The sequence below is a fragment of the Alosa sapidissima genome, chromosome 7 (assembly GCF_018492685.1).
Source record: "Alosa sapidissima isolate fAloSap1 chromosome 7, fAloSap1.pri, whole genome shotgun sequence".
NCBI lineage: Eukaryota > Metazoa > Chordata > Actinopteri > Clupeiformes > Clupeidae > Alosa > Alosa sapidissima.
Window position 1 is genome coordinate 19,242,581 of NC_055963.1, and position 25,690 is coordinate 19,268,270.

At 47.8% G+C, this 25,690-nt stretch overlaps 1 protein-coding gene across 1 annotated transcript in view; it reads left to right on the forward strand.

Annotated features, from left to right (window-relative positions):
• The window catches only part of vps13d (vacuolar protein sorting 13 homolog D), a gene marked incomplete at its 3' end in the record, with an annotated part of 60,594 nt that overhangs the window by 32,047 nt on the left and 2,857 nt on the right, over positions 1-25,690 (forward strand). The window contains 23 exon segments of the mRNA XM_042097882.1: positions 320-593; positions 1,051-1,242; positions 1,733-1,859; positions 2,283-2,425; positions 2,533-2,663; positions 2,852-3,027; positions 3,400-3,523; positions 3,861-4,096; positions 4,518-4,620; positions 5,051-5,208; positions 5,573-5,681; positions 6,219-6,389; positions 7,015-7,116; positions 7,971-8,120; positions 9,009-9,158; positions 9,465-9,558; positions 9,778-9,926; positions 10,834-10,968; positions 11,593-11,760; positions 18,196-18,328; positions 18,638-18,833; positions 25,005-25,044; positions 25,046-25,137. Coding sequence (XP_041953816.1) covers positions 320-593; positions 1,051-1,242; positions 1,733-1,859; positions 2,283-2,425; positions 2,533-2,663; positions 2,852-3,027; positions 3,400-3,523; positions 3,861-4,096; positions 4,518-4,620; positions 5,051-5,208; positions 5,573-5,681; positions 6,219-6,389; positions 7,015-7,116; positions 7,971-8,120; positions 9,009-9,158; positions 9,465-9,558; positions 9,778-9,926; positions 10,834-10,968; positions 11,593-11,760; positions 18,196-18,328; positions 18,638-18,833; positions 25,005-25,044; positions 25,046-25,137 — 3,353 coding nt within the window.

Consider the following 25,690-nt stretch of genomic DNA (forward strand, 5'->3'; position numbering starts at 1 on the left):
CTTCTTAAAGGCGAACTTTTGGTATTTTACTGTATCAACTTGGATAAAAGTTTAAAATGGGTCAACCAAGTTCCAGCATTTTCAACTTTGTTCCCATTAATGTGGCATAGACAGAGTTTGCCATTTTCAGGCAATGTACCAGCGTTCAGACGTCGTTCAGGCCGCTTAAGATTTGAAAATAGATAAAGACAATTATATGACAACTAAGACTTTTTTGGATAAAGTTGGGCATAGAAATGTTCCTTACCTTATTATATACGATACAATATGTACATGGCCTTAGAAACTGTTTATCATATATGTACATCATGTATGTGAGGCTTCATATATTGTATATATATTTAGGTTCTGTGTGGTCATTAAGAAGGAGAACTACCCTGACCAGAAGCCTGCTAAGACTGTGGCCGGTGGTGCCAAGCAGATCTACCGTCAGCCTGGCCACACCATCTACCTGCTGCCCACACTCGTACTGGCCAACCTGCTGCCCTGCGACCTCAACTACTACATCAAGGGCACCACCATCAAGGGCACCATGAAGCCGGGCAAAGAGGCCGTGCTGCACGCCGCAGACACCTCTCAGAACATGGAGCTGGGTGAGTCCGCAGGCTCAGCTGAACTATGTAAGGGATAATGGACGACACGCCGTTCGACCATACAAAGTTAATACACGTTCTAGATGGTAAAACGGCCCCGACGCGAAGCGTATTAAAAAAAAAAAAGGAGGTGGTGTTAGCAGTTTGAAAGTCATGGTTTGAGATCCTTCTGAAAGGCAAACTTTTGGTATTTTATGTCTCAATTTGGATAAAAGTTTAAAATAAGTCAACCAAGTTCCAACATTCCAGCAAAGCTATTGCCTGAAGAGGGTTTGTTTGTGTGTTATGCTTAGTTGCACAATGCTGCCTGTGAGATATGAATATGGCTATAAGAATAAGACTCAAACTTGGCCTTTGTGCATTGTGTTGCATGCTATTTGAAACTTTTTTTTTGGAGTGTATGAACAGGGGAAAACATATTGATATTGTGTGCGTACCTGTTTGTCTTCCCACCCAGGTGTTCTCCTGGAGAACTTCCCTGTGTGCAAGGAGCTGCTGATCCCCCCCGGTACTCAGAACTACGTGGTCCGCATGCGTCTGTATGACGCCAACAGGCGCCTCCTGTGTCTGACTATCCGCATCATCCTCAGGGCCCAGGGAGCGCTCAAGATCCTCATCTCCTCCCCGTACTGGCTCATCAACAAGACCGGTAAACAACACTGCTGCAGCTAGTGGCCCCAGTGGACGCTCGGTCATGTGCTATTGATGCAGTAGAGCATGTGGGGAAATAATGCCTCAATAGATCATTTTGGGAAGACATTTTATGATGATGTTTTTATCATGATTTTCCAGATTCAGACAGAAAAAAAAAAAGTTGACGCTAAAACTAGTATTGTGTAATGTTATTTTCCTATACTTGCTGTCTTGAAAAGTAATATAGAAACCCATAAGTAAAACTTCCAATGCTTAATGTTGGTGGAGTTTGGAGATTGCAGCAGTCTCATACAAAGTAGGAGCTCTACTTACTCCAGTGTGACTACTAAGCCTCTTCGAAATCGTTCATCATTAATGGCACTGTTTAGCTGAAACTCAACTGAATTGAACCATCTCGGTGTGAAGTCAGCAGATCGTTGCATTGAGAGTGTGTCTCTCGTGTGTGTGTGTGTGTGTGTGTGTGTGTGTGTGTGTGTGCGCTGCAGGGCTCCCCCTCATCTTCAGACAGGACAACACTAAAGCGGACGCGTCGGGACAGTTTGAGGAGCATGAGATGGCCCGCAGCCTCAGCCCACTGCTCTTCTGCTACACCGACAAGGAGCAGCCCAACATGTGAGTGGAGGGTGCAGGCTGTGCGTGTGCATGCCAATGACGAAAGTGTGTGTGTGTGTGCGTGTGTGCGTGAGCAGAGCAGAGGTGAGAATGGGAGAGACACAGGGACAAATACAACACAGGAAACACATACAGCTGTAACAGTGTGCCACTGACACAAGAAAACGTGTGTGTGTGAGAGAGAAAGAGATGGGCAGCATGCCTGCAAAGTTGGGAAAAGTTGCAGTTTCTCTCTAGTTGTTTAATCTGTTCTCCGCCTCACTCTAGTTTCGTCAGCTTCTTCATCTGGCGTGTCCTGTCACTCTCATCATCTTTATTTCTTTGTCACAATAACCATGCGTTCCTTTTCTCTCTCTCTCTCTCACATCCACTCCATCTCCCCTCTCCTTTTCATCTCTCTTTCTCTATCCTTCTCTTTCTCAGGTGCACCATGCGGATAGGGAAAAACATCCACCCTGACGGTGTCCCTGGCTGGTGTCAGGGTTTCTCTCTGGACGGAGGCAGCGGTGTGAGAGCCGTCAAGGTGATCCAACACGGCCTCAGACCCGGACTCATCTACAACATAGGCAAGTAGGCCCCCCGGCCCTGTACGTCTGGACGTCTATTCACGCTTATTACAATGGAACCTGATGAAGTGGCGACTAAGTGGCAGCCTGTGTTTGTTTGTTCGTAGGCATTAACGTGCGGAAAGGGAAAGGCCGTTATCGCGACACCCACATTGTGACATTTGCACCGCGCTACCTGCTCGACAATCGGTCCTCGCACAAGCTGGCTTTTTCGCAGAGGGAGTTTGCCAGAGGAAAGGTCAGCCGTCACTCAGTCTTCACCGAACTTCACCCCAAACCATTCAGCTACTGTGAAATAAAAAAAATAAAAAATTGAGACATCTGAGACATCAAGGCTGTTTTGCCCCCTCACATTAAGCCAGTATATTCCACACATTGTGTTTATGAAATACCAAAAGCTTGTTCCTTTTCGCTGGTGCACTGCAGGGCACGACCAACCCAGAGGGCTACATCTCCACACTGCCCGGCTCCAGCGTGGTGTTCCACTGGCCCAGGAACGACTACGACCAGCTGCTGTGCGTGCGGCTCATGGACAACACCAACTGCACCTGGTCCGGCGGCTTCGAGGTCAACAAGCCCAAGTCTTTTCACGTCAACATGAGGTAGGCACACTCACGTCATATTAACCATCAGGTCATCTAGGTGATCTAGAACATATATGATCTAGAACATATTGATCCCCCTGGGGATCAATAAAGTATCTATCTATCTATCTATCTAACATTAACCATCAGGTCATCTAGGTCAGCCTTTCTCAAACTTCTTTGACCTGAGGCTGGCCATAGCAGACTTTGGGGTCATAGGGACCCCCCCCCCCCCCCCCCCATCAAATTATCATTATCACAATTATTATTGTTATGCTATATTGTTATACATGCACTACTAACTGCTGATTTATTGTATGTTATTATAGCTCCAGTGACTTGTGTTGTGTGTTTGTTTATTTAGTAACTTTGTCCTGCAATGGGTTTTAGGGACACTCTGGGAAACTGTTTCTTCCTCCGGGCGGAGATCAGCCTCAAAGGAGCCACCTACCAGATCTCCTTCAGCGACACCGACCACCTGCCTCCACCCTTCCGTGTAGACAACATCTCTGATGTAAGGAGCCATTTTTATTTCATACAGCATGTTTTTTTGTTACATATACACTCTTAAAACGAATGTGTTGAAAACAGCACAACTTGTGTTGTTTTTAACACATCTCTGTATCCAGATAGGGACAACACAGTTTGTGTTGTTTCCTTTTTTTATTTGTTACACAATATGTGTTGAAAATAACACAACTTGGGTTGATTTTTAAACACATCTCTGTGTAGTAAACTTTAAAGGATTTGTGTTATTTTGAATATATGCAGAGAATGCATATATCCATAATATTATCGATAATATGTAGCCTGTTATTCTGACGGTCGATGTATCTCCCACCTCTGTCCAGGTGCCCATCCAGTTCTGGCAGCACGGCGTGGCCGACATCCGGCTGCACACGGAGGTAAAGGCGGGGTCAGAACTGGACTACGCCTGCGACGAGCCCACGCTGCCCCCCTACCTCACGCTCACTGTCAAGGGTGCCGGCTCGTCCGAGGTCTCCGCAGACATGAACTTCTTCCGCGAGTACAACAAGCTCTACTACGAGAACTTCATCTACATCGCCGCCACATACACATTCTCCCAGTGAGTGCAACTGCCCGGACCAGGGGTCTGCAGTGTGTTCTGGCCTCTGTCTCTCTCTCTCTTTCTCTCTTTCTTTCTTTCTTTCTTTCTTTCTTTCTTTCTTTCTTTCTTTCTTTCTCACTCTTTCTCTGTCTCTCTGTTATTGACTGTTTATTTAGGCCTGTAGCTGTCCATTATGTTACTATTGCCTCTTACAAAATGATGCAGCAATAATCATGCTGTTGGTGAGGCTTTGTGTAACATATATAACGTTGCTTAATCAGACTACCCTTTTCTCCAGTGTATTGCTTCTTTGTTATCAATCCAAATATTATATAAACATAAAATGCAGTCTACACTGATCGTGGTAGTTCCATATCTCCACGCACCCAGACTATTCTCTGCTAATCTCAAACCTCTACTCTGTGGTGTCCGATTGAAGGGACGCAGGGAAGAGGCCTGTGGGGAAGAAGCGTGTGGTGGGCTGTGCTGAGCTGGTGCTGGACGTGGAACCAAAGACACAGAGGGTCATCCTCAAGAAGAAGGTAGGGCTTCTGATCACCAGGCCTCAGACGCCAGACCCCCCTACACCCACACTAAAATAATAATAATATAATAATAATATAACACGATGGCTAACCTGTCTCAAAACAGTGGGTTTTGGCATTTTCTCCTGCCTTCTGGCTCTCCAACATGCCGACTTGTATGTAAACACTCGCCGGTACGTTTTTTGAAACATAATACGGCATAAAGACGTCTCTTCTCCCCGTGAATATTGCGCAATCTCTGCGAGTCAGTATATTTTTATGTAAATTGAATTACCCCCCCCATTGATTTCACCATTAATTTAATTATGTAGTATGTAGAAGTATAAATATTTCTCAGACCCTAATGTGTGTGTGTGTGTGTGTGTGTGTGTGTGTGTGTGTGTGTGTGTGTGTGTGTGTGTGTGTGTGTGTGTGTGTGTGTGTTTAGGAGCCAGGGAAGCGTTCCCAGCTCTGGAGGATGACTGGCACAGGGATGCTCTGCCACGAAGGCTCCTCCCCCCCACAGAGCAAACCCGCCCAGCCCCGCCCCCTGGACTCCTCCCTGGTCCTGGACATCGCCGGTTTGGCTGCCGTCACAGATAACAGGTCGGCACGAGGTCACTGACCTGATGAGCGCATGTTGTGTCTGTGGGAGTTTGTTTCTCCTGATGTTCCTAAAACAGAAGGCATGACTAATAGTCAGCTGCGTATGTGAAAGCTTTTTAAGTTCTGTGTTTGGGGTTTACGGTGTCGTGGTTTATCATGCAACTGCGTGAATAGGAGCAAAGAAAGCAGCGACCACGCACATATTTGACGTCAGTATGTTCTGCTAACAGTCACTGACTCATGTGTGTTTTGAGGATGTTGATGTGCTTAACGCGGATCTTAGACAAAACAGAGCTGTGTTACTCAACTGATTCCAATTGCACTGCTGTTTTGTCTGTCTATTTATTTCTCTCTCCCTCGCCAGCTATGAGCCGCTGATGTTGAGAAGGCCAGACTCCAGACGCAGCACCACCCAGACGTGGCACTTCAGCGATGGCATGCTAACCTGTGGCCTCCCCCGACTGGTGGTGCAGGTGAGGACCACGGCTTTATGCAGCATGTTGAGTCAGACGCGTACACATAATATAAACTGTACACGTGTGCATGCACAGCACTGTGCACACATTTAGGATGTTAGGATTCATTTCAAGTGACACAAAGGGCCCGAGTTCGGCGGCTCTATAGGTAGCGGGAAGCTACGTCAAGGTGGGGACTCTGAAATGGGCATGACCTCTCCGGTGAAGTGAAATTGAATAAACCAATCACATGCAACCTGTGTTAAAATCTTGTCTATCTATCTTTTATTAATTAGCTTTGGCCTGACTCTGCCAAATCCGTGTGTCTGACTTCGCTCTGGCCACAGTGCCCATCCACTGTCGGCAAAATATAACTCGCACCCAAAATGTTTTAACCTATCAATTAACAACCTAAATTAAAACCTAATACCTATTAAAATACCTAAATTGATTTCACTATTTTCCAAAAGAAGGTTTGAACATCTAAATGATGCATGTCCTATTGACACCTTAATATTAAAATTGCACATGTATGACTGCCTGTTTGGCCTGTAGGTGAAGGGTGGTGTGTCGGGGCTGTTTGACGGGGCAGAGGTGGTGCTGGGGCCCGACTCAGGCCTGATGGCCCCAACCCCAGAGCAGCAGTTCATCAACCAGAAGATGAGGCCTGGCTCCGGGGTCCTCTCCGTGCAGGTCGTCCCTGATGGACCCACCAGAGTCCTGCAGGTAAGAACCACAAACACTTCCTTTTATAGGGACTCTAAGCAATGTTGGGTAACGTCACTTCTGTTGACGTTCAAACAAAACAGAGAGCTAGCTCGCTACTCCCTCCCTCCCTCCCGTGCAATTGAAACTCTCCTAAACACGCATCTCGTCGGTGATTGGCTGAAACAATTTGTTATGTTTTTATGGTCCAGGCTGAACCAAGTTGTTTTTGTTGCCGTTTTTGGAGCCTGGGCTGTCCACAGAGACCATGTTTTTTTTACAGTACAGGCAGCTAGCAGATGGTGAGGTGATGTTTGCTATATGTGACAAAACAAATTTTAGCTTAGAAACCACGTAACATTAATTAGATCACCTTTAAATAGCATTTTGTGCAATAGCATTTTGCCACAATAATTGTTGTTGCGGTGTTTCGGTGCATTGATTAATTGCATTAATGCGGTATTGAGATATATGACATTGGAAACAAAATTCTAGTTTTTAAGGAATACATAATGTATTGACAGTTGATTCCTTTTTACATAATGTATTGACAGTTGATTCCTTTTTATTTATATATATATATATTCTGCTACTGATGTAGCTGATGTCATAATGTGTTAAAATGGCATTTTTGTCATGTCTTTAGATAAGTGACTTCAATCATCGTCGCATGAACCGGCCATCCAGCACCGAGGAGAACCAAACCAAAGAGGTCACGGAGAAGAAGGCCCCCGAGGAGGAGCTGGAGGTACAGGAAGCTCTCTCTATACTGCCAGATGTCTTATGGGAACATCTGGTCACTGACGTCAACCTCGCTTGTGTCAAACTCAGAAATTCTCAGTGTGAAAAGCTGCAGTGTTGGAACCTGACTGTTAGATAGATAGATAGATAGATAGATAGATAGATACACATACACACACACACACACACACACACACACGCACACGCACACACATACACACACACATACATACATACATACATACATACATACATACATAATTGATCCCCAAGGGGAAATTCAGGGGGTCTCAGTAGCATACAGACATCACACACAACATGCACTTACAGCAGAAATGGTAAATATAAGTATAAACATATAACCAAACTCCACTGTACAATAGAGACAGTAGGAGATAAGAAAAACTAAATATACTAATAAATTAAATGTAAAAAAAACAGTGGGCTTGAGGATGATCAAGCATGAGACGCTTGTAGTGACAGGGCCTGTAGTTCTGTGTGCATGGTGAGGTGCTCAAGAGAGTGAGTGTCATGGTGAAGGTGCAAAAAGTAGTCCAACATTATGTGCGCATGTTAAGTCAGACACTGAAATTACGTTATTTTGTAGGGTTGCGAAACATGTTTGCCACGATAGTCCAGTATTTTTGACTCGTCTGTTGTGTCATAAGAGCTTTCGCTTCATCCTGGATTTCAGTTAAAACATTAAGTTTGTACTCCATTGCTCCTTATTGGTATGAGGAGAGTCCCAGATTCCACTGTAGAGAACCTGATGACCCACAGCATGTCCTGAGCCTTCTGCACTCATCACATGAGACCTCATTGCCTTCATTGCTCTTCTCTGTTTGGCTTGTTCATGATTAGGTGCTGGTGAGCCTTGAGGATGGCGTCGGAGTGTCTCTGGTGAATAAGGTCCCTGAGGAGCTGGTCTTTGCCACGCTGTCGGGCATCGACGTCCACTTCACTCGCACCGCTGGGAGCCAGGTGCTGGAGATGAGCGTGCAGAAGATTCAGGTACTGGACCCGGTCATCTAGCCCGGTTAAAACCAGTGTTTTGTGCACACACTCTAGGTACCAGTTGATCTGTGATAGAGAGAGACATGCACACACACATGCGCGCATACGGACACACACACAAAATCACAGCTATACCCACAGCTTCTGGTTATCTCTTGGCCTGTGATGTACACATCAAGCTCACTCATCCAGTGTGTCTGCGATCTCTCCGGTGGATAACCAGCTGCTGTCAACACCGCTCAACCTGTGATGTGCGTGCACACACACACAGGCACACACACATGCGCGCATACGGACACACACACAAAATCACAGCTATACCCACAGCTTCTGGTTATCTCTTGGCCTGTGATGTACACATCAAGCTCACTCATCCAGTGTGTCTGCGAGGTGGATAACCAGCTGCTGTCAACACCGCTCAACCTGTGATGTGCGTGCACACACACACACAGACACACACACACACACTCACACTCACACTCACACAACTCTCCCTCACTCATCCTTCCTGTGTTCCCTCAGGTGGATAACCAGCTGCTGGCCGCCATTCAACCTGACACACACACACACACACACACACACACACACATGCATGCACAATGCACATACTCGCACATACACAAAATCAAAGCTGTACCCACAGCTACTGGTTACCTCTCGGCCTGTGAAGTACACATCAGGCTCACTCAGTATGTCTGCACTCTCTCAGGTGGACACACACACACACACACACACACACACACACACACACATTCTTCCTGTGCTCCCTCAGGTGGATAACCAGCTGCTGGGCACCATTCAGCCTGACACACACACACACACACACACACACACACACACTCACACACTCACTCCCTCATCCTTCCTTTGCTCATGCCCCCTCAGGTGGATAACCAGCTACTGGGCACCACTCAACCAGTCATGATGTGTATGACCCCTGCCTCCACCGAGAGCAACATTACCGACTCGGGCCCTGCTCTCCAGGTCAACGCCGTCAAAGTCCCCAGCAACCTCATGCTCACTGACCTCTTCAAGGTAACCAGTCTGGAGTTTCATCTGGTCCTATTCAAAGCTGCAGGATAGGATCAGTCCTCTGCTTAATGGATGAACCTCTCAGCAGCATGCCTTTGAAGTTGGCTTTAAACATACACAGCTCATACATAAAGTATGCACCCAAGAAGTTGCATCAGAGTGTTTGTGTGGAGTTTGTATTCTGTTTGGGGGGGTTCCGAGGGGGATGGTTGAGCGTAAGTGATTGGAATTGAGAGAGATCCGTTTGTAGTGGGGTCTGTTTGATGACTCTCTGTGAGAGGGTGTAATGATGCTGATTGTTTTTGGTAGCATCTGATGGTCACTGCCCGGAGGTTCACCGTCATCATCGAGGAGAAGCTCCTGCTGAAGCTGCTAAGCTTTTTTGGATATGGCCAAACTGAAGGTTGGTTTATGTCTATGCTAATAAGTGATTGCTGTTTCTAGTTAATACTAGTGAGTGCTTTCATTATCCTGATCATTGTGTAGAATGATCTGGGCATCTGTTAGCATGTTGGCAAAACACTTTCTCTGTCTCTCTCTGTGTGTGTGTGTGTGTGTGTGTGTGTGTGTGTGTGTGTGTGTGTGTGTGTGTGTGTGTGTGTGTGTACGTGCACGCATACAGAGATGGAGAAGCTGGATGAGAACCTGTATGAGAAGACTAGTGAGGACACGGGGACTCCTAAGCGCTACTACTTTGAAAACCTGAAGATCAGCCTCCCTCAGGTCAAACTCAGTGTGTTCACCTCCCACAAACTTCCTCCAGACCTCAAGGTAATAGAGTCATACTTTGTACTGTGTCTGTAGTCTCCAATCCTAAAAATAGGTTGTTGACATTTGAGTTCAACAGTCAGTCAAATTACGATTTTGTGTGATCTAATCACAAGTGTTCAGCCGAGACGTCACATTCATTAGAACTGTCATTGTCCGGGATGAATCAAAACGCATTAGCAAGATATATGTGTCCCTAACTACCTCAGCAAGTGGTTTGAGCAAATCGGATCACAATGCAGCTTGGTGGATGTTTACACTTGTATTTAGAACTGACCACTTGTGACCTGATCACTTAATGAACATTTTAAAAGCAAATGTAAACTTAGTCTATTTGCACACAAAGTAGACAGTTATATGAATTTAAGGATAATTTTAATTTTTAATTTTATGAAAAGTTTAATGGATTGTGCTCAAGGACAAGCCCTTTCATTTTGACCAACTGAGCGCTTGTGTATGAGCATGTTCCAGGTCTTTTCTGGTATCAGAGTATACAGTTCCTCTGGCTAACACAAGGGGATGCAATGTGTCCTCTTTATCGAACTGCCAGCGCCAAGATCAGTGTTTTTAAATCTTTTATTTTTTATTTTCTACACTAAGCCCCCTCAGCAGCTTCAGTTAATAAAAGATTGTATCTCTTTATCCATTTGGTCCAGAACCCAGGAGAGATACGGTTGTTAATCAGCCCCTAGTTTGCCCCTTGAGTGGTAGTCTCAGCTGAACTGCAGCCATGAAGACAGAGTGCCGCCTCAATGCCGGAAGCGCCCTTGATCCTACTAGATCTTATCTGTTATTGGGAGCGCGCATTTGTGTGTCGCCTGTGGCCTGTATTTTACAGTTCAGTGCAATGTCGAGAAGTGTTCTGTTCCATCTTCTAATAGTTTGCAACAACTTCCTGTTGTCCTGCCAGGCACTGAAGGGCACCTTGGGCATCCCCCTGATCCGGTTCGAGGACGCCATCATCAACATGTACCCATATACCCGCGTGCACCCGTACGAGACGCAGGAGATCATCATCAATGACATCCTGAAGCACTTTAGAGAGGTGAGCGCGGTGTCTAAAAGGGGGAAAACAACCAACTCGCAGACCTACCACCGGGCCCAACAGCTGTTTTTCTTTAAGCGCTGGGGCTGTTTTGAGCTCCACTCATTCAGCATGGTGCTGCTTACAGCCCCAATACCACTGCTTCTTGCCCCCAAGGCTCACATTGTGTTATGCTGAAGTTACCTTGCACAGATGGATGGGAAAATTCAAACCAGGGCAACTTTGCATACCTCATATTCCAGCAAATGAGTTATTTACAAGGGAGAAACCAGGCTGTTGTTGTTGATCTAAGCTCTACTGCTCCTCTGTCAGGACTTTAGGCAAGTCAGATGTAAAAGTGGACACATTAGAGGTTGCCTTATTCATTGTCAAAAGTCAAATCAAGTCTTAATCAATAATGGAACGTAATTGTATTTGTAATTCATGTGTTGTAACTGTGGATGGGGCTGGTGTTGCTGTTATTCAGATTAAAAGGCATTATTTGTGTGTGCATGTGCGTGCGTGCGCCTGTGTGTCTGTGCATTTGTTCACTTGTGTGTGTGTGTGTGTGTGTGTGTGCGCGTGCATGCGTGTGTGTGTGTGTCCATGCATGTGTTCACTTGTGTGTTTGTGTATCTCTTTCAGGAGCTGATCAGCCAGGCGGCTCAGATCCTGGGCTCGGTGGACTTCCTGGGCAACCCCATGGGCCTGCTGAACGACGTGACCGAGGGCGTGTCCGAGCTCATCAAGTACGGCAACGTGGGCGGCCTCATCCGCAACGTCACCCACGGGGTCTCCAACTCAGCGGCCAAGGTAAGACAGGCCAACAGACATGCGGACACTTGCCAGATCGCTCCAGTACCGAGAACAAGAACCCCTGTGGTCCTGCACCAGAGTCTTTGCGGTTCGACAGGGCTAATGGTCCAAAGTGACCGGTTTGGGAAATGCTGCTTTGTTTGGATAGAGTGGTTGCGTGCACATCCCAACTATCCTTAGGGCAGGTGCTAGACAAAGTATACTAAGGTTAAGTATACTATGGTAAAGTATACTAAGATAAAGTATACTAAGGTTAAGTATACAAAGGTTAAGTCTACTAAGGTAAAGTATACTAAGTCTACTAAGGTAAAGTATACTAAGTCTACTAAGGTTAAGCAAAAGAGGATGTCCGCACACTGGAGTAGCTCCCAAACATTAATTAAAAAAAGTGCAACTTCTTCATGCTGCTAGAGTAGGAAAACTCTGGCTACAGAAAGTGAGTGTCCTACCATTGTTCTGTCTGTGTACTTAACCCTGATGATTTCACTAATTAGCAGATCTACCTGGCTGAAGAGTTGTGCTAGTCAGAATGAGATGTTTTAGTTGGAAGACATTCATAGTCAGTCTTGTACTGTCTGAAGCCAGTTTTTCACCTCTGCTTCAGAGTTTTGTTTGACACATTGCCATTAAATCATTTAGCAGATGCTTTCATCGAATTGTGCAGATCCCCATTTCCATCACTTTGTACGGTCTGTGGATTGTCATCCCTTGACATTGGTGTCAGCACCTTGCTCTGATATTTTCTAGCCCACACACCCTGTCTCTGATCAAATCTACTTTGGCTAAAAGCATTCCCTTAAGTAAATAAAGGTACATGTAAACTGTTTAATTCTCAGGGTGAGGATTTGTTTTTAAAGCCAGAGACGTGTGGGCAGTGTAGTTGAGCCAGTGGAGACACACGGTGGAAAGACCGGTCAAAGTTCGTTGCTTAAGTTTTCTGGAAAGCCAGACTGTTTTGTCTGTTGATGCTTGTGAGTTTTTCAAGAATGTGTTCTGAGAAGGAAGGGATCTGTGTGTGTGTGTGTGTGTGTGTGTGTGTGTGCGTGTGTGTGTGTGTGTGTGTGTGTGAGCGAGAGAATGATAACACCACTGGTTCCACAGTCTGGGTTACTGCTGAGGGGAGTGGTGCTGGTCCGTAGTGATTGGAACAGAGAATGCTGTTCTATGTTTACATTGGGTTTTGCGTCAATTGCAAACCACACTGAGAAACTCTGTACCGTCTCTGTGGGTATTCTGTGTTCGTAAAATCTGGGCCGCATGGAGGTTACTAATATGAGAAACAATATATGAGGAAGGTTAGCCCTGATCTACAGTAAGGTCTAAAGTGGGCAAATATGAGGAAGGTTGGCCCTGATCTAGGATCTTGAGCTGGCTGATATGAGGAAGGTTGGCCCTGATCTAGGATCTTGAGCTGGCTGATATGAGGAAGGTTGGCCCTGATCTAGGTCTGAAACCAGAGGATGTGTGCGAGATCAGGACCAGGTTTCCTTCAGTCCGATTTCCTATTGGTGTCTCTGGTCTCTTGGTACTCCTGCAGCCTCCAGTAAGGGCCAGGAGGACAAGGTGCATGTGTAGGGCGTATGCCGGCTGATCTCTCTGGCGTGTTCTTTCCAGGCTGCGACGGACACTCAGGTGGTGCTTATAGCCAGATATCTATGGCAACAGCCGCCCCGAAAGCACAACACAGCACAACACAACACATAAGATGTTTCCCCCCGCCGTGCGCACGCACACCACGTTCACACTTCTTGGAAAATCTGTCTCACGGTACTTCAGGATCATCATCCTGGCCTGTCATCTGCACGGTCACCAGAGTGCAGTGGAGAAGCCGGACCTTTGGCTCAACTCTCAAGGCAGTTGGTCGGATTTCCCCCAAACACGCCATGAAACAAAGTCAGAGCAGTTTGACTTGTCCGCCTGTTAATTGTGATAATTATTCATCCGTTATTTCCTGTTCTCTGGAATGTACATCAGCTTGCCATGTTTATATGGATTTTCCATTACTTGCTTTCTGCTAGTTTTTGCCTTTTTTCCCACAAGCGTTGCAGAGAAATGTCATGAAAATAAGCTGTTTACATCACATTCTTATGTCGAGCTCTTGTACTGTATGCAGCCGTTTGGAATCAGCCAAAGAAATCTCTGCAAAATCTCGTCCCCTTAAATTGTGTTCCAATACATGAGAATTTCCCACCCATAAAAACACAGCATGTTCACACTTCTTCTCGGAAAAGTTGTTTCACGGTACTTCAGCTTCCCCCTTTGGCCTGTCATCTGCGTGGTCACCAGAGTGCAGTCGGAGACGCGGCCCTTTGGCTGGGCTCTCCGGTAGCAGCCCCAGCGGGCCTGTGTGTGGCCCAGGCCCCAGAGCCCAGAGAGGGGGGCGTCGCCAGCGGGCTCCACTCCCAGACACCCCCCCTCCCCCCCAAATCCCTGCCGCCCAGCCCAGGTCCCACACTCCCAGCATGCCTCTGTGACAGGGCCAGGGCGAATTTGGCCCTTTCAGCCGCGGCCAACTCGGTGTCAGGCACCCCCCGGGTGTGGGTTTTTCAGCCCAGGGCAGTGTGCTTCTCTCCTCCCTTCCCCTCTCCTACACGCTCGTCTAACCCCCCGTTCGCCTCCCGCGCCGCCCATGCCATGAGGGCTCTTAAGCTCTAATGTCCCGGCTCGTCTGGGAACCTCCAGAGACGCCACTCTTGGCTCTCGAGTGATCCCAGGGTCCCCTGCTGCCCAGGCTGCCCAAGTCTGTGACCACAACGTTTGTTTGTTGCGTCTCCTTTAGTAGATGATCTCAGAGGGCACCATATAAATATGCATTAGGTCTGTTTAGCTGTTTTCTTATGGAGATGTAGATAGAGAGATAGCTGGATTTATTGATAGACTGATGATAATTGGTTTGTGTGTGTGTGTGGAGATTGATAAATCTGGCCTATTTTTGTCCATTTCTCTACCAATCGGCTCATCTGCTTTGGGGAGGTAAGAGCTTTGATGCATCTTGCGCTTGCCGGTGTTGCCTCGAGCAAAATTTCTTGAGCATAACCAGAGTTTGCCTCCCACATATCAGTCACTTCCAGCTCCTCTAATAAAAATGTTGTGCCAAGATGCTGGCCAAGCTTTTAAAAATTCCATTCAGTTGCATGTAGTGGAAAAGCCATTTTCAAGTGCGTGAGCGCTTAAGCTGTTGATCCGTCGGAGTTTCCCCCAAAACACACCGTAAAAGAAAATTGGAGCAGCTTGACTTGTCAGCGTATTAATCATGCTAATTACTTTATTCTCCTTCTCTCCAGGAACACACGTCAGCTGGACGGTTTTTGCATTGCAAACTTATGAGCTTTTTTCCATTTACTTTAAAATTCCTTGTCACGGCAAACAAACCTTTCCCAGCAAACTTCGGTTTCAGCACACTTTTGGGCCCTATAAGAGTTGTTTGCAGGTGGACCCTCCACAGGCGCCATGCGTATGTGGAACAACAAAGACCCCTCGGTGAAGTATGGCGTATCACGTATCAGAGGGTCACTTTAAGCCAGCCTTAATAAGCAGTGAATTAGAGCCTTGTTCTCCTCCTCTCCTCTGGAGTCTCACTCCGATCACTGCACTCTCACCTACTTTAGGACTGCAGCGCAGGCTCGCTCTGTGTCAGCCCTTATCAGGGTTGACATTGCTAATACAAACACACACACACACATACACACACACACACACAAATACAAATGTAAACAGTCTCATACAACTGCATGTACAGATGGACAAACACAAGCTCCAGTGTTGACACACCCATTTGTGCTCACATGTACACACACAAACACAGATGCGCAAATAAAAGGGGGTGGGGGGTGCTTACGGAAAGCCACAAATGCTGGTCTGTACGCTCGTGTATTGAGGTCCATCCAGGGGATTGGAGTTTAGGGGGCAGCAGTTTGAACAAGGTGGTGGTAGGGCCATAAACTTGAAAGCATTCTCATCTCCCACTCTCTCCCCCGATACTCTGATCTGGTAAGTTTATTGGTTTAGTTTCACTGTGGGGGGAGAGAGAGAAAGACACACACACACAGCGAGAGAGAGGGGGGGGGGGGGGTGAGAGAGAAAGAATGAGTGAGCGAACTAGAAAAGGATACGAAAAAGAGAGAGGGGGGAGAAAGGGAGGGAGAGTGAGTGAGAGAGAATGAGCAAGCGAGTGTGTGGGAGTGAGCAAAGAAAGAGAGCAAGTGAGCGAGGAAGAGAGAGGGAGTGAGAGAGGAAGAGAGAGAGGGAGTGAGAGAGGGAGGAAAAGAAAGAATGGGAGCTGGCCTCTCGGTGAACTCAGCAGGGACTTTGCTCGGCGGGGTCATCCCAAGTTCATGCCTGTCTGTGGCTGTAGCTGTGGTGTCGGCGGCTGCAGAAGGCTGTGTGTGTGTCTGTGTGTGTGTGTGTGTCTGTGTGTGTGTCTGTGTGTGTGTGTGTCTGTGTGTGTGTCTGTGTGTCTGTGTGTTTACGCAGGGCTGGGGCCTGCTGTAACACAAACCCACTTCCAGCAAGCACCTGCTGGGGCCACGGGGAGAGGAGAGGAGAAGAGAGGGGGATGAGAGGAGAGGAGAGGAGAGGGGGAGGCTCCATGGGCAAAGTCAGGTCAACAGTGTGTGGAGAAAGGGGTTGGGTGGGTTGAGAGACAACAGGGAGAGAAGCCTCTTTCACATGCTAAACCCTTTATGTATCAGGTAGAAGTTATATGGCATTTTTTTTATTCCCAAAGCAGTAAAGTCACAGGTGTTGTGTCCTTCCCTACTTGATTGAATTTAATGTGAGGCTATGAAGTGCAACCCTGCTATGAACTATCCAAGCTATCTAGGTCAGGGAACTGTGTTAACAGTTGATATTTGTGAGTGTGTGTTAAGGTAAACAAATAAGACGCCAAGTTAAACTTGTGCTTTTGGGGGCCAAGCAGCGAAGCTCCTCAGGGCCCCTGAGAGTTTCTAACAATCGTAATTTTATTTTAACAGAAGAACACAAGCAAGATAACTAGCTGTCATTTCATGTTATTAAAATCGCGTTTTGTTTTGTTTAAGTTTCCTGACCACCAACCAGGAAACAGTGTTGCTGCATAGCTTGAGGCAAAGTTTAATTGCTCAAAATCCAGACACCAATACAAGTACGTCTTGGGTGATCACCACTTGCAGATAAACTATCCTGAGAGATATAATGAGACATCAATGGGGCAAGGGCTTACTTTGATAGCAAAGTAGTGAATGAAGTGCCCCTTCCCTATTGGCCTGTCTTGAGCATGGGAATCTTGTGTTTCGCATTCCCACTGAAGATTACGGCTAATGTTGTGGAGGGAGGGAGGGAGGGAGGGAGGGAGGGAGGGAGGGAGGGAGAGAGAGAGAGAGAGAGAGAGAGAGAGAGAGAGAGAGAATTGAGGAATGAAACGGAATGGTGGGAAGAAGCCACCCTCAGCAGACTAATTACAGGCTGATATATTTGACAGCTGGATGAGGGGCTGTGCAAAATCGGTTATCCTGAGCGAGACGAGGAGAGCAGCAGAGAGGCACCAGCCGTGGTGAGATCCACACTGCAGCTCTCTCGCAACGGCTTAGCCCTCTCTCCTCTGACCAGTCCAGTCACCAGGCCGTCTCCCAGGATAGAATCACACTAGAGGGAGGACAAAGATAGCCATGCTTCCTGCTCTTAATAACATATATAATACCAAAACTATCCCCTGAAGGTGACCGAGCATTTGAATTCTTTTTTTAAGATTAGAAATTCAAGAAAAGAGTAGAATGTTTTGTTTTTATTATGTGTAGAATCATAAGAAAGATTCTGACATATGAAATGTTGAGTCGAAACTCTCAAAACTGTGAATTGTTATGTTATTTTAGTCTCATTTTATTTCATGACTGTTAAAGTGTGTAACAAATCTGAGGGGGAGGGAGAGAGAGAGAGAGAGAAAGAGAGAGGGAGAGAGAGAGCGAGCGAGGGAGGGAGAGACAGAGAGAGAGAGAGAAACATAATGAGTGCGGGATGGAGATGGATGGCCCAGTCAGATCCAGCAATACTGACATTGATTTCCTCTCCGTGGTTCAGTGACGTGATGAAGACCAGAAGTACCAACCATATCCCCCACATCAATCACATCCGCGCCTATTATTGTTCATAATATTGCTCTGTCTAAGGGGCCAGGAAGGACTCCGAGAGGAAATTGTTGGAAAGCTCTACTGCTGATCGTATGGAAGAAAATGCAAGAGGGACATTTTACGGAGTGTAATATCATACTCTAAATTGCACTGCAGTTAAGTTTATGTGTCTTTGCGATGAACCCTCCATCACTTTTTCAGTCCCAAAGTGTTTTCGGGGCCGGTGAAATGTTTCCTTCTATGGGTGTCCTTTCTGCTGAAAGGCTCTGCATTGACTACAGTCAGATGGCGTCAACACATGTTGGTATTTTTTTGTTGTTTTTGTTAGTTTGCGGGAACCTTATCCGATGGGCTTGGGAAAACGATGGACCATCGACACCAAAGTGAAAGAGAGTACATCCGTTACCATGGCGCCACCAGTGGAGAACATCTAGTGGCTGGGATCCATGGCCTGGCACATGGTAAGAGTTTTTCTTCGCTGTCTGTGAGAAGTAGGAAGGTTTGATTGTTCTCCTCGGCTGTTTTTCCATTCTATTGCAATAAAGTAGAAAAAAGGCCCTTTCTGTTCTAGTTGATAATGATTACTACTGTTCACACATCCAGTATCAGAAAAGACATCCTGTTGAAATTAGAAATGTGTTGTTTGATATACAGTAATACATATATAATACATTGTAAGCCTGGCTTGAATGTTCATACTGTGTTCTCTTATGTTCCTAATCTGTAAATAATCTGCATTAAATGTAATGTAATAATCTGTGGCTGTGCAGGCATCATCGGGGGCTTGACCAGCGTCATCACCTCCACCGTGGAGGGTGTGAAGACCGAGGGCGGAGTCAGCGGCTTTTTCTCAGGCCTGGGGAAGGGGCTGGTCGGTACGGTGACCAAGCCTGTTGCTGGGGCACTGGACTTTGCCTCGGAGACAGCACAGACTGTGAGGGATATGGCCAGCCTTAGCAACCACAGGTACGGCAGCACAGCATCACTAACCTGCACAGTGCAGAGATTTACAAATAGTGAATGTTTTGTTTTTATTTATCTCATAAAGTAACACCGTTGTGGCAGTTTTTAGTTTTTTAATCAAGTTCTATTAGTGTTCATGTGATCAAAGCGGAGCACTGCCATATATAAATTGTTTAATGTGAGGAGTTGGTTTTGGCTAGAAAATGTGCTATTTGCTCTTGGACACGCAACCTACATGGTAGCACTTCTTGTTGCTACCAGCGCAAGCAAATGGACAAACGGTAAAGTCAGTGTGTAGAAGAACTGAGACCATCACCACAGAGAGATACTTCAAATGTGCCGCCAGCTCTGGCTCCAGTCACAGCAGTCTGTTTCAGGAGCGTGGCCTTCTCCATCCATGTGCCACCTGAGGAATTCGTCCCTTCTCTCGTCCGTTGGCCTGGAGCCCTGAGTGGCCGGGGTGGATTACACAGGGTGTCTGGTATGTGTAGCCGGTGGCAGCGCGTTGGCATAGAGGACGTGTAGGCCGGCGTGGCTGCCATGGCATCCGCTGCTGCTGGGGAGCAAGCAGGACGCAAGAGCAGTGGGCTCAACTGCCTGCTGCTGTCTGCAGTGGGATTTGTTCTCTCTCTCTCTCTCTCTCTCTCCCCCTCTCTCTCTCTCTCTCTCTCACTCTCTCACCCTCTCCCTCTCTCTCTCGCTCCCTTTTTGCTCTCTCTCTTTCTCTCTGTTTTCCTTTCTTTTCATTGGTGCTGGGACTGGGAGGAATGAGAGGGTTTCCTGTTCTCCTGCGGACCGGTCCACAAAACAGATAGGGGGAGGCGGAAAAAGAAGGGAAGACAAGGAGGAGAAGAGAAGGATGAAGACAGGAGGAGTGGAATGGCATGGAACTTCGGATGGGAGCTGAGCTGTCGGGAAAGGGGGGGAGGGGGTCAGTGTGTGTGTGTGTTGTGGGGGTTGGGGGGGTGCGCAGCTAAAGCGTGCCTGCCACAGTGCGGCCACGAGTTCAGCCAGAGTTCACACACCGCAAAAACGCACAGGATTCACAGGATTCATGGTTCACAGCGGACTCTGTCTGACCCGACCGTTACACCCCAGCACACTGCTCACGCACAGGTATGACGGGGGAGGGCGGGGGGTGATGGCCCGGTCCGTAGTACTCGGCTCCACTCTGACCCTCTCTCTCTCGCTCTCTCCCTCTCCTTCTCTCCTTCTCCTGTTCCATCTCGCACCCCTTCCATGCGAGGCCTTAGGTTTGTGTGTTTACAAGTTCACATACCACAGCGCCCTGTCACAGAGCATATGTGAAGATGGAGGAGTCCCAGATAAAGAACACACACACACACACACACACACACACTGCGCTCCCTTGAGCTCCTCACTCCCCAGAGATAGGCGGCACAGCGTGGCCCAATGTGAGAATGTTCTTTCCTCCCCCGTAGTTGTTTACTTATTTATTTCATTATTTATGTACATGATTTGATTTGTTTGTTTACATACCTCCCCCAGGCTCTTTCAGGCTCCATTTGGCCCCATTGCATCGTCTCTGTGACTCGCTGCTTCTTCTTCTTCTGTGTTGTTTTTTTTGTGCTGTCAGATGGCAAAACAGGAAATAAACAGGCTTTATGAGAAGCAGGCTGGGGGAGCAGGCCCATGTGGGTGTTTAGTGCGGGGGGATTGTCCACAGCGGTCCCTCTGCTCTCCTGCCCCGCTCGTGAACTCTCTCCTGTCTCTAAACGCACCCTCCTCCCCCTCTTTACACAAACACACACACACACACACACACACACACACACACAGACACGCACACACAGATACTGTCACACACTCTTGCTCTCTCTGTCTCTCTTCCTCTCTGTCTCTCTCTCTCTCTCTCTCTCTCTCTCATTTACACACACACACACACTCTTTCTTTCTCTCTCTCTCTCTCCAACCCCTCCCTCTAGCACTATGCAATCCAGGCAGCCATCCAGGGCCAGCTCAATTACAATCCCAAAACAAAGGGAGAGGAGAGCTGACGGGGGCTCAGGCGCTTTGGGGATTTGACTGGGATAAGCACCCCTGCTCTCTCAGCCCCGTGCTGTCAGTTAACAGTTTTTTTCTCTCCTTCACTCTCTCTCTCTCTTTCTCTCACTTTCTCCATCTCCCTCTCTATCGCTCTATCTCTCCCTCTTTTTTTTTTTTGAGAAGCTATCTTTTTTTGTTCGGATTAGCTTTTCCTTATACAGCCTGTTGAAGCGTTCAGTAGAGAGCTGGGGTGTTTACTTTGTTTGTGTGTGTTTTGCTAACCAGTCGGTTCACTGGCTGACCAAGGACAAGAGCCTGAGTCACACAATGAGGGCCTATTTATAGCTGCCGCCTGGCCTGCAGCAGACAATGTAAAGGCATTCGAGGGAACTCGCTTGACAAGAGTTGATTGTTTGCCATTGCTAGTGGGACTGGTGGTAATGGGGGTGAGGGGCGTTGGGTGATTTCAGAATATTGCTGACCCGTCCTCAGTCATTAAGTGAAATCAGTGGTGTTGTTGTTTTTTTAGTAATCTCATATGCTTTTGCCAAGTTTAGGGGAACATTTGTGCAAAGGAGCTGAAGTAGAGTGCAAGAAGTGGAGCAGTGAATTGGGGCAGGTGATACAGACAGAGAGATAGACAGACAGATAGACAGACAGTGTGTGTGTGTGTTTGTGTGTGTGGGGGTGGGTGTGTGTGTGTGTGTCAGTGATGCATGCCATCTACCAGACATGCAAAACAGCGGTCCCTTAGTCTGCTGAGCAATGTCTGCCTCTGCAGTGGTGGCCAGTGTGACGCTGTACCAGGAGGGAGTCCCTTGCGTGCGGAATGCTTGAAGTCTTCTACCGAGACTGGGGTGGACAGAGAGAGGGCTGTGTGACCGGCTGTTTGACCGCTAATGGGCCCATGAGCTAAATGCTCACATTAGTCAACCTCATCCTCTGCTTTTCTCTCTTTCTCTCTTTCTCTCTTTCTTTCTTTCTTTCTTTCTTTCTTTCTTTCTTTCTCTCTTTCTCTCTTTCTTTCTTTCTTTCTTTCTTTCTTTCTTTCTTTCTTTCTTTTCTCTTTCTCTCTCTGTCCTTCCTTGTTTCTCACTTTCACTCACACATATACACTCATTGGCTCTCTCTGCCCTCTTTCTCACTTCATCTTCATCTGTCTTTCTCTAGCACACCATCTTCTATGCTCTCTCTCTCTCTCTCTCTCTCTCTGAAGGGAGCAAGAAGGGAGCAAAAGCTGTTTATTTGGGCCCATTGATGGCTGGCTGGCTGGCTGGCTGGGCTCCAGGCCCTGTGCCTGACCTGGAGTTGAACCTATTGTTCAGCCCCACAATCGAGTGCAGGGGTATTGTGTAAGGGTGCCTTACGAGCCGCGGGCAGGGTTCAGGGAGGAGAGAGAGAGAGGGATAGAGAGAGAGAAAGAAAGAAAGAAAGAGGTTAGCCAGGTCCTGGCTGGGCCTTTTCACTGTCATGGCCCAATCTGATTTGATGGTGCACGGTCACACCGTGTTAATGATCCAGCCAGGGCTTCAGTGCTGACCAAGGCAGGGCTGTATGATTGTGTGTGTGTGTGTGTGTGTGTGTGTTTGTGCATGCGTGCGTGCGTAGTCAGGGTGGTGTGTGCGTGCGTGCGTGCATGAATGTGTGAGTGCGTGGTGGGGAGGGTGCTTTTTGGACTGAGGTGGTGGTGCGTGTGTGCGCATGTTGTGGGGATGGTGATGCTGGGTGATGGTGGTGAAGAGTTGAGAGAGGGGGTTTTGAAGCCGTCCCGGATGAAGGGCTGTTTTGAGTTAGCCTGAACTCTTCTTCAATCACTCCTCCACCCTGAGCAGTGGCAGCACCCCACCTCCTCCTCCTCCTCCTCCTCCTCCTGCACCGTCCTCCTCTTCCTCCTCCAGCAGCAACACCACCTCCATTCTCCCCTTTACATGTCACCCAAGGAGCAACAGGTGGGCTTCGCGTGGCTCGTGTAAGGTGCCAACTCTCTTCTCTCTTTTTTTCACTCTCTTTACAGACGTTTGGATTTTTCTTCTTTCTCACCCCCCCCCCCCCCCCCACCCTCCCTCCTTCCTTTTGAGACTTTGATGCGTTGCTTTGACATGGTTTGCCACCAACAGAACCGGACACCCTGAGATTTAGTGTCTCAGTGATGTCACTGAGACAATGGCGCCTTGCTGCCCCGCGAGGGATCAGGAAAGCGACTCGCGCACAAACAGGAGGGATCGGGACAAAAAGATCCCGAGGAAAGAAAAGAGGAAAAACACCCAGGAGTAACTGGAAACTGGAAACAGGTGTCCGCAGTCAGAGAGCTCTAGTGTCGGACTTCCTGTCCCCTAAGGGTATATTCATAACAAAAATATATTATCGCAAAAATACTAGAATCGTGTCGTGCCATGCCATTCACAACTCACTTTCCTTCACATTACAGTAACCTAAAATGCTTTGTGATTTGACCAATGAAGACCACTATCCCTCTCTAAACTCTTTACCATCACCCAGCATCACTATCACCCCAACCATGCGCGCACACACGCACCACCACCACCTCAGTCCAAAAACCACCCTCCCCACCACGCACTCACTCACTCACTCATGCACACACCACCCCCACCACGCACGCATGCATGCATGCTCAAACACACACACACACACACACACACACACACACACACACACACACACACACACACACACACACACACACACACACACACACACAATCATACAGCCTTCCCTTTTTCAGCACTGAAGCCCTGGCTGGATCATTAACACGGTGTGACATATCCTGACATCCTTGTTTAAAGGTTAGTTGCCAGGAAACCTTGTGTCCGGAAAGGATCCCTCTCATCCTCTCCTCTGTGCTCGTGGCACCTCACCTGCTCTCAGTCATCATCACCAGCCTCAGGTCGTAAACCCATCGCTACTGGCAACGCTACTCACACACACACACACACACACACACACACACACACACACACATGAATTCACGGTAGTGGAACGGCATCAAAATCCCTACATCTCCAGTTTTAGCGAAACTGCATTTGTCGTCCAACTGGAACCGTTTGGCCCTGATCACGAGCCACGGGCAGCCGACCCAGTCCAATCAGAGTCGGATCCCACATTCCAACAGGACCCCAGCACCGCTGGCCCGGGCGGAGGCTGTTAGAGAGGAGGAAGAGGAGGAACAGGGAGTTTTTGGAGAGGAGAATGTTGGGGGGGGGGGGGGGGGGGGGGGAGTAGGGCCTCCACTGGATCACTGGCTTTAGGGGTTGCCCAGACTGAAATCAGAAGCCCCCCTCAGTACATACTCTCTGCACCCGACTACTCTGTTTGGTGGTTCAACTACTCACAGCAGTCCGAGGACGCCACGCACTCCGAGGTCTGAGTCTGCTGGTTAGTGCGACCGATGGACATATCCGGGTCTGGTTGACCTGGTTCTTATCAGCTAGTGTGTTGTGTAATGGGTTGGCTTTCTCCCACTAATCATCTCTATTTGCTACTGAGTGCAGCCTCATCTAAAACGACTTCCATAGCCCTTTTTAGACCCTTTAAAGGCTCGTCTGATGAGAATCCTTGACATCCTTGTATTGTTCATGCTGCAGGAGGAATTCCACAGTCACGGCCACAGTCCCAGAGCGCTGTCACACAAGCTGTTGTGAAACACAACTGCATTGCACATTCCTGGAATAGTCCTGTGTAATTCAATGTCGCCACACACACACACTGACACACACTCTCACACTCTCTCTCTCTCTCTGGTGCAGTCTTGCGAGCAGTGTTACAGTAACGTGACCACTGTGGTATGTTTCAGTAGGCTTCAGTAAGTGATGTTTGTGTGTGTGTTGGCAGTCTACTGCAAGTCAGAGCTGTGTTTGTTGGCAAAGCCGTGGCTGAGTGTGCTTGTGTGTGTGTGTGTGTGTGTGTGTGTGTGTGTGTGTGTGTGTTGGCAGACTGCAGTAAGTAACCATAGCTGTGTTCTCTATATCTCTCTCCCTGTCTCTGTGTGCGTGTGTGTACGTGTGTGTGTGTGTGTGTGTGTACATGTGTGTGTGTGTGTGTGTGTGTGTGTACGTGTGTGTGCGTGCGTGTGCGTGTGTGTGTGTACGTGTGCGTGTGTGTGTGTGTGCGTGTGTGTGTGTGTGTGTGTGTGTGTGTGTGTTCCTGCAGGCTGAGTGTGCTGCGGGTGAGGAAGCCGCGCTGCTGTAAGGGGTCCTCAGGGTCTGCTGCCGCGCTTCTCGTCCACTCAAGCCGACGGACAGGAGCAGCTCTTCTTCCTCACCGACAACATCCACTCCGAGTTGTGAGTCACTGCCTTTATCTTTCCATATTTCTCTCTCCCTCTCTCTCCATCTCTTTCTCTCCCTCTCTCTCTCTCCCTCTCTCTGTATCACTCTCTCTCTCATACTGGACTCTCTCCTCAGCCCCTTTCACACTTCACAAAATCATTACAATGCCAGATGAAAGCAATCAAAGACAGATAAATAATGACCATTTATTCCCATTTAGCCATCAAACACAGCAAAGTTCCAACTGGACGCCAGTATGCCATATTACACAATAACAGCTTTTAGTGTCAGTGGAAATCACATGTTTTTCTCTATTCTCTCTTTCTTTCTCTCTCTCTTTCTCTCTCTCTCTCTCTCTCCCACTCCTTCCCTTCTCCCCTCCCTCCATCCTTCTCTCTGTCCCTTCCTTGCCCTCTTCCCTCTCTCTATCCTGTCTCTCTCCATCTACCCCTCTCTCTCTCTCTTTCTCTCTCTCTCTCCCCCCCCCTCTCTCTCTCTCTCTTCCCGGATTTCTCTCTCTTTCTCTTTCCCGCATCTCTCCCAGCCCAGCCCAAGAGAATGTGATCT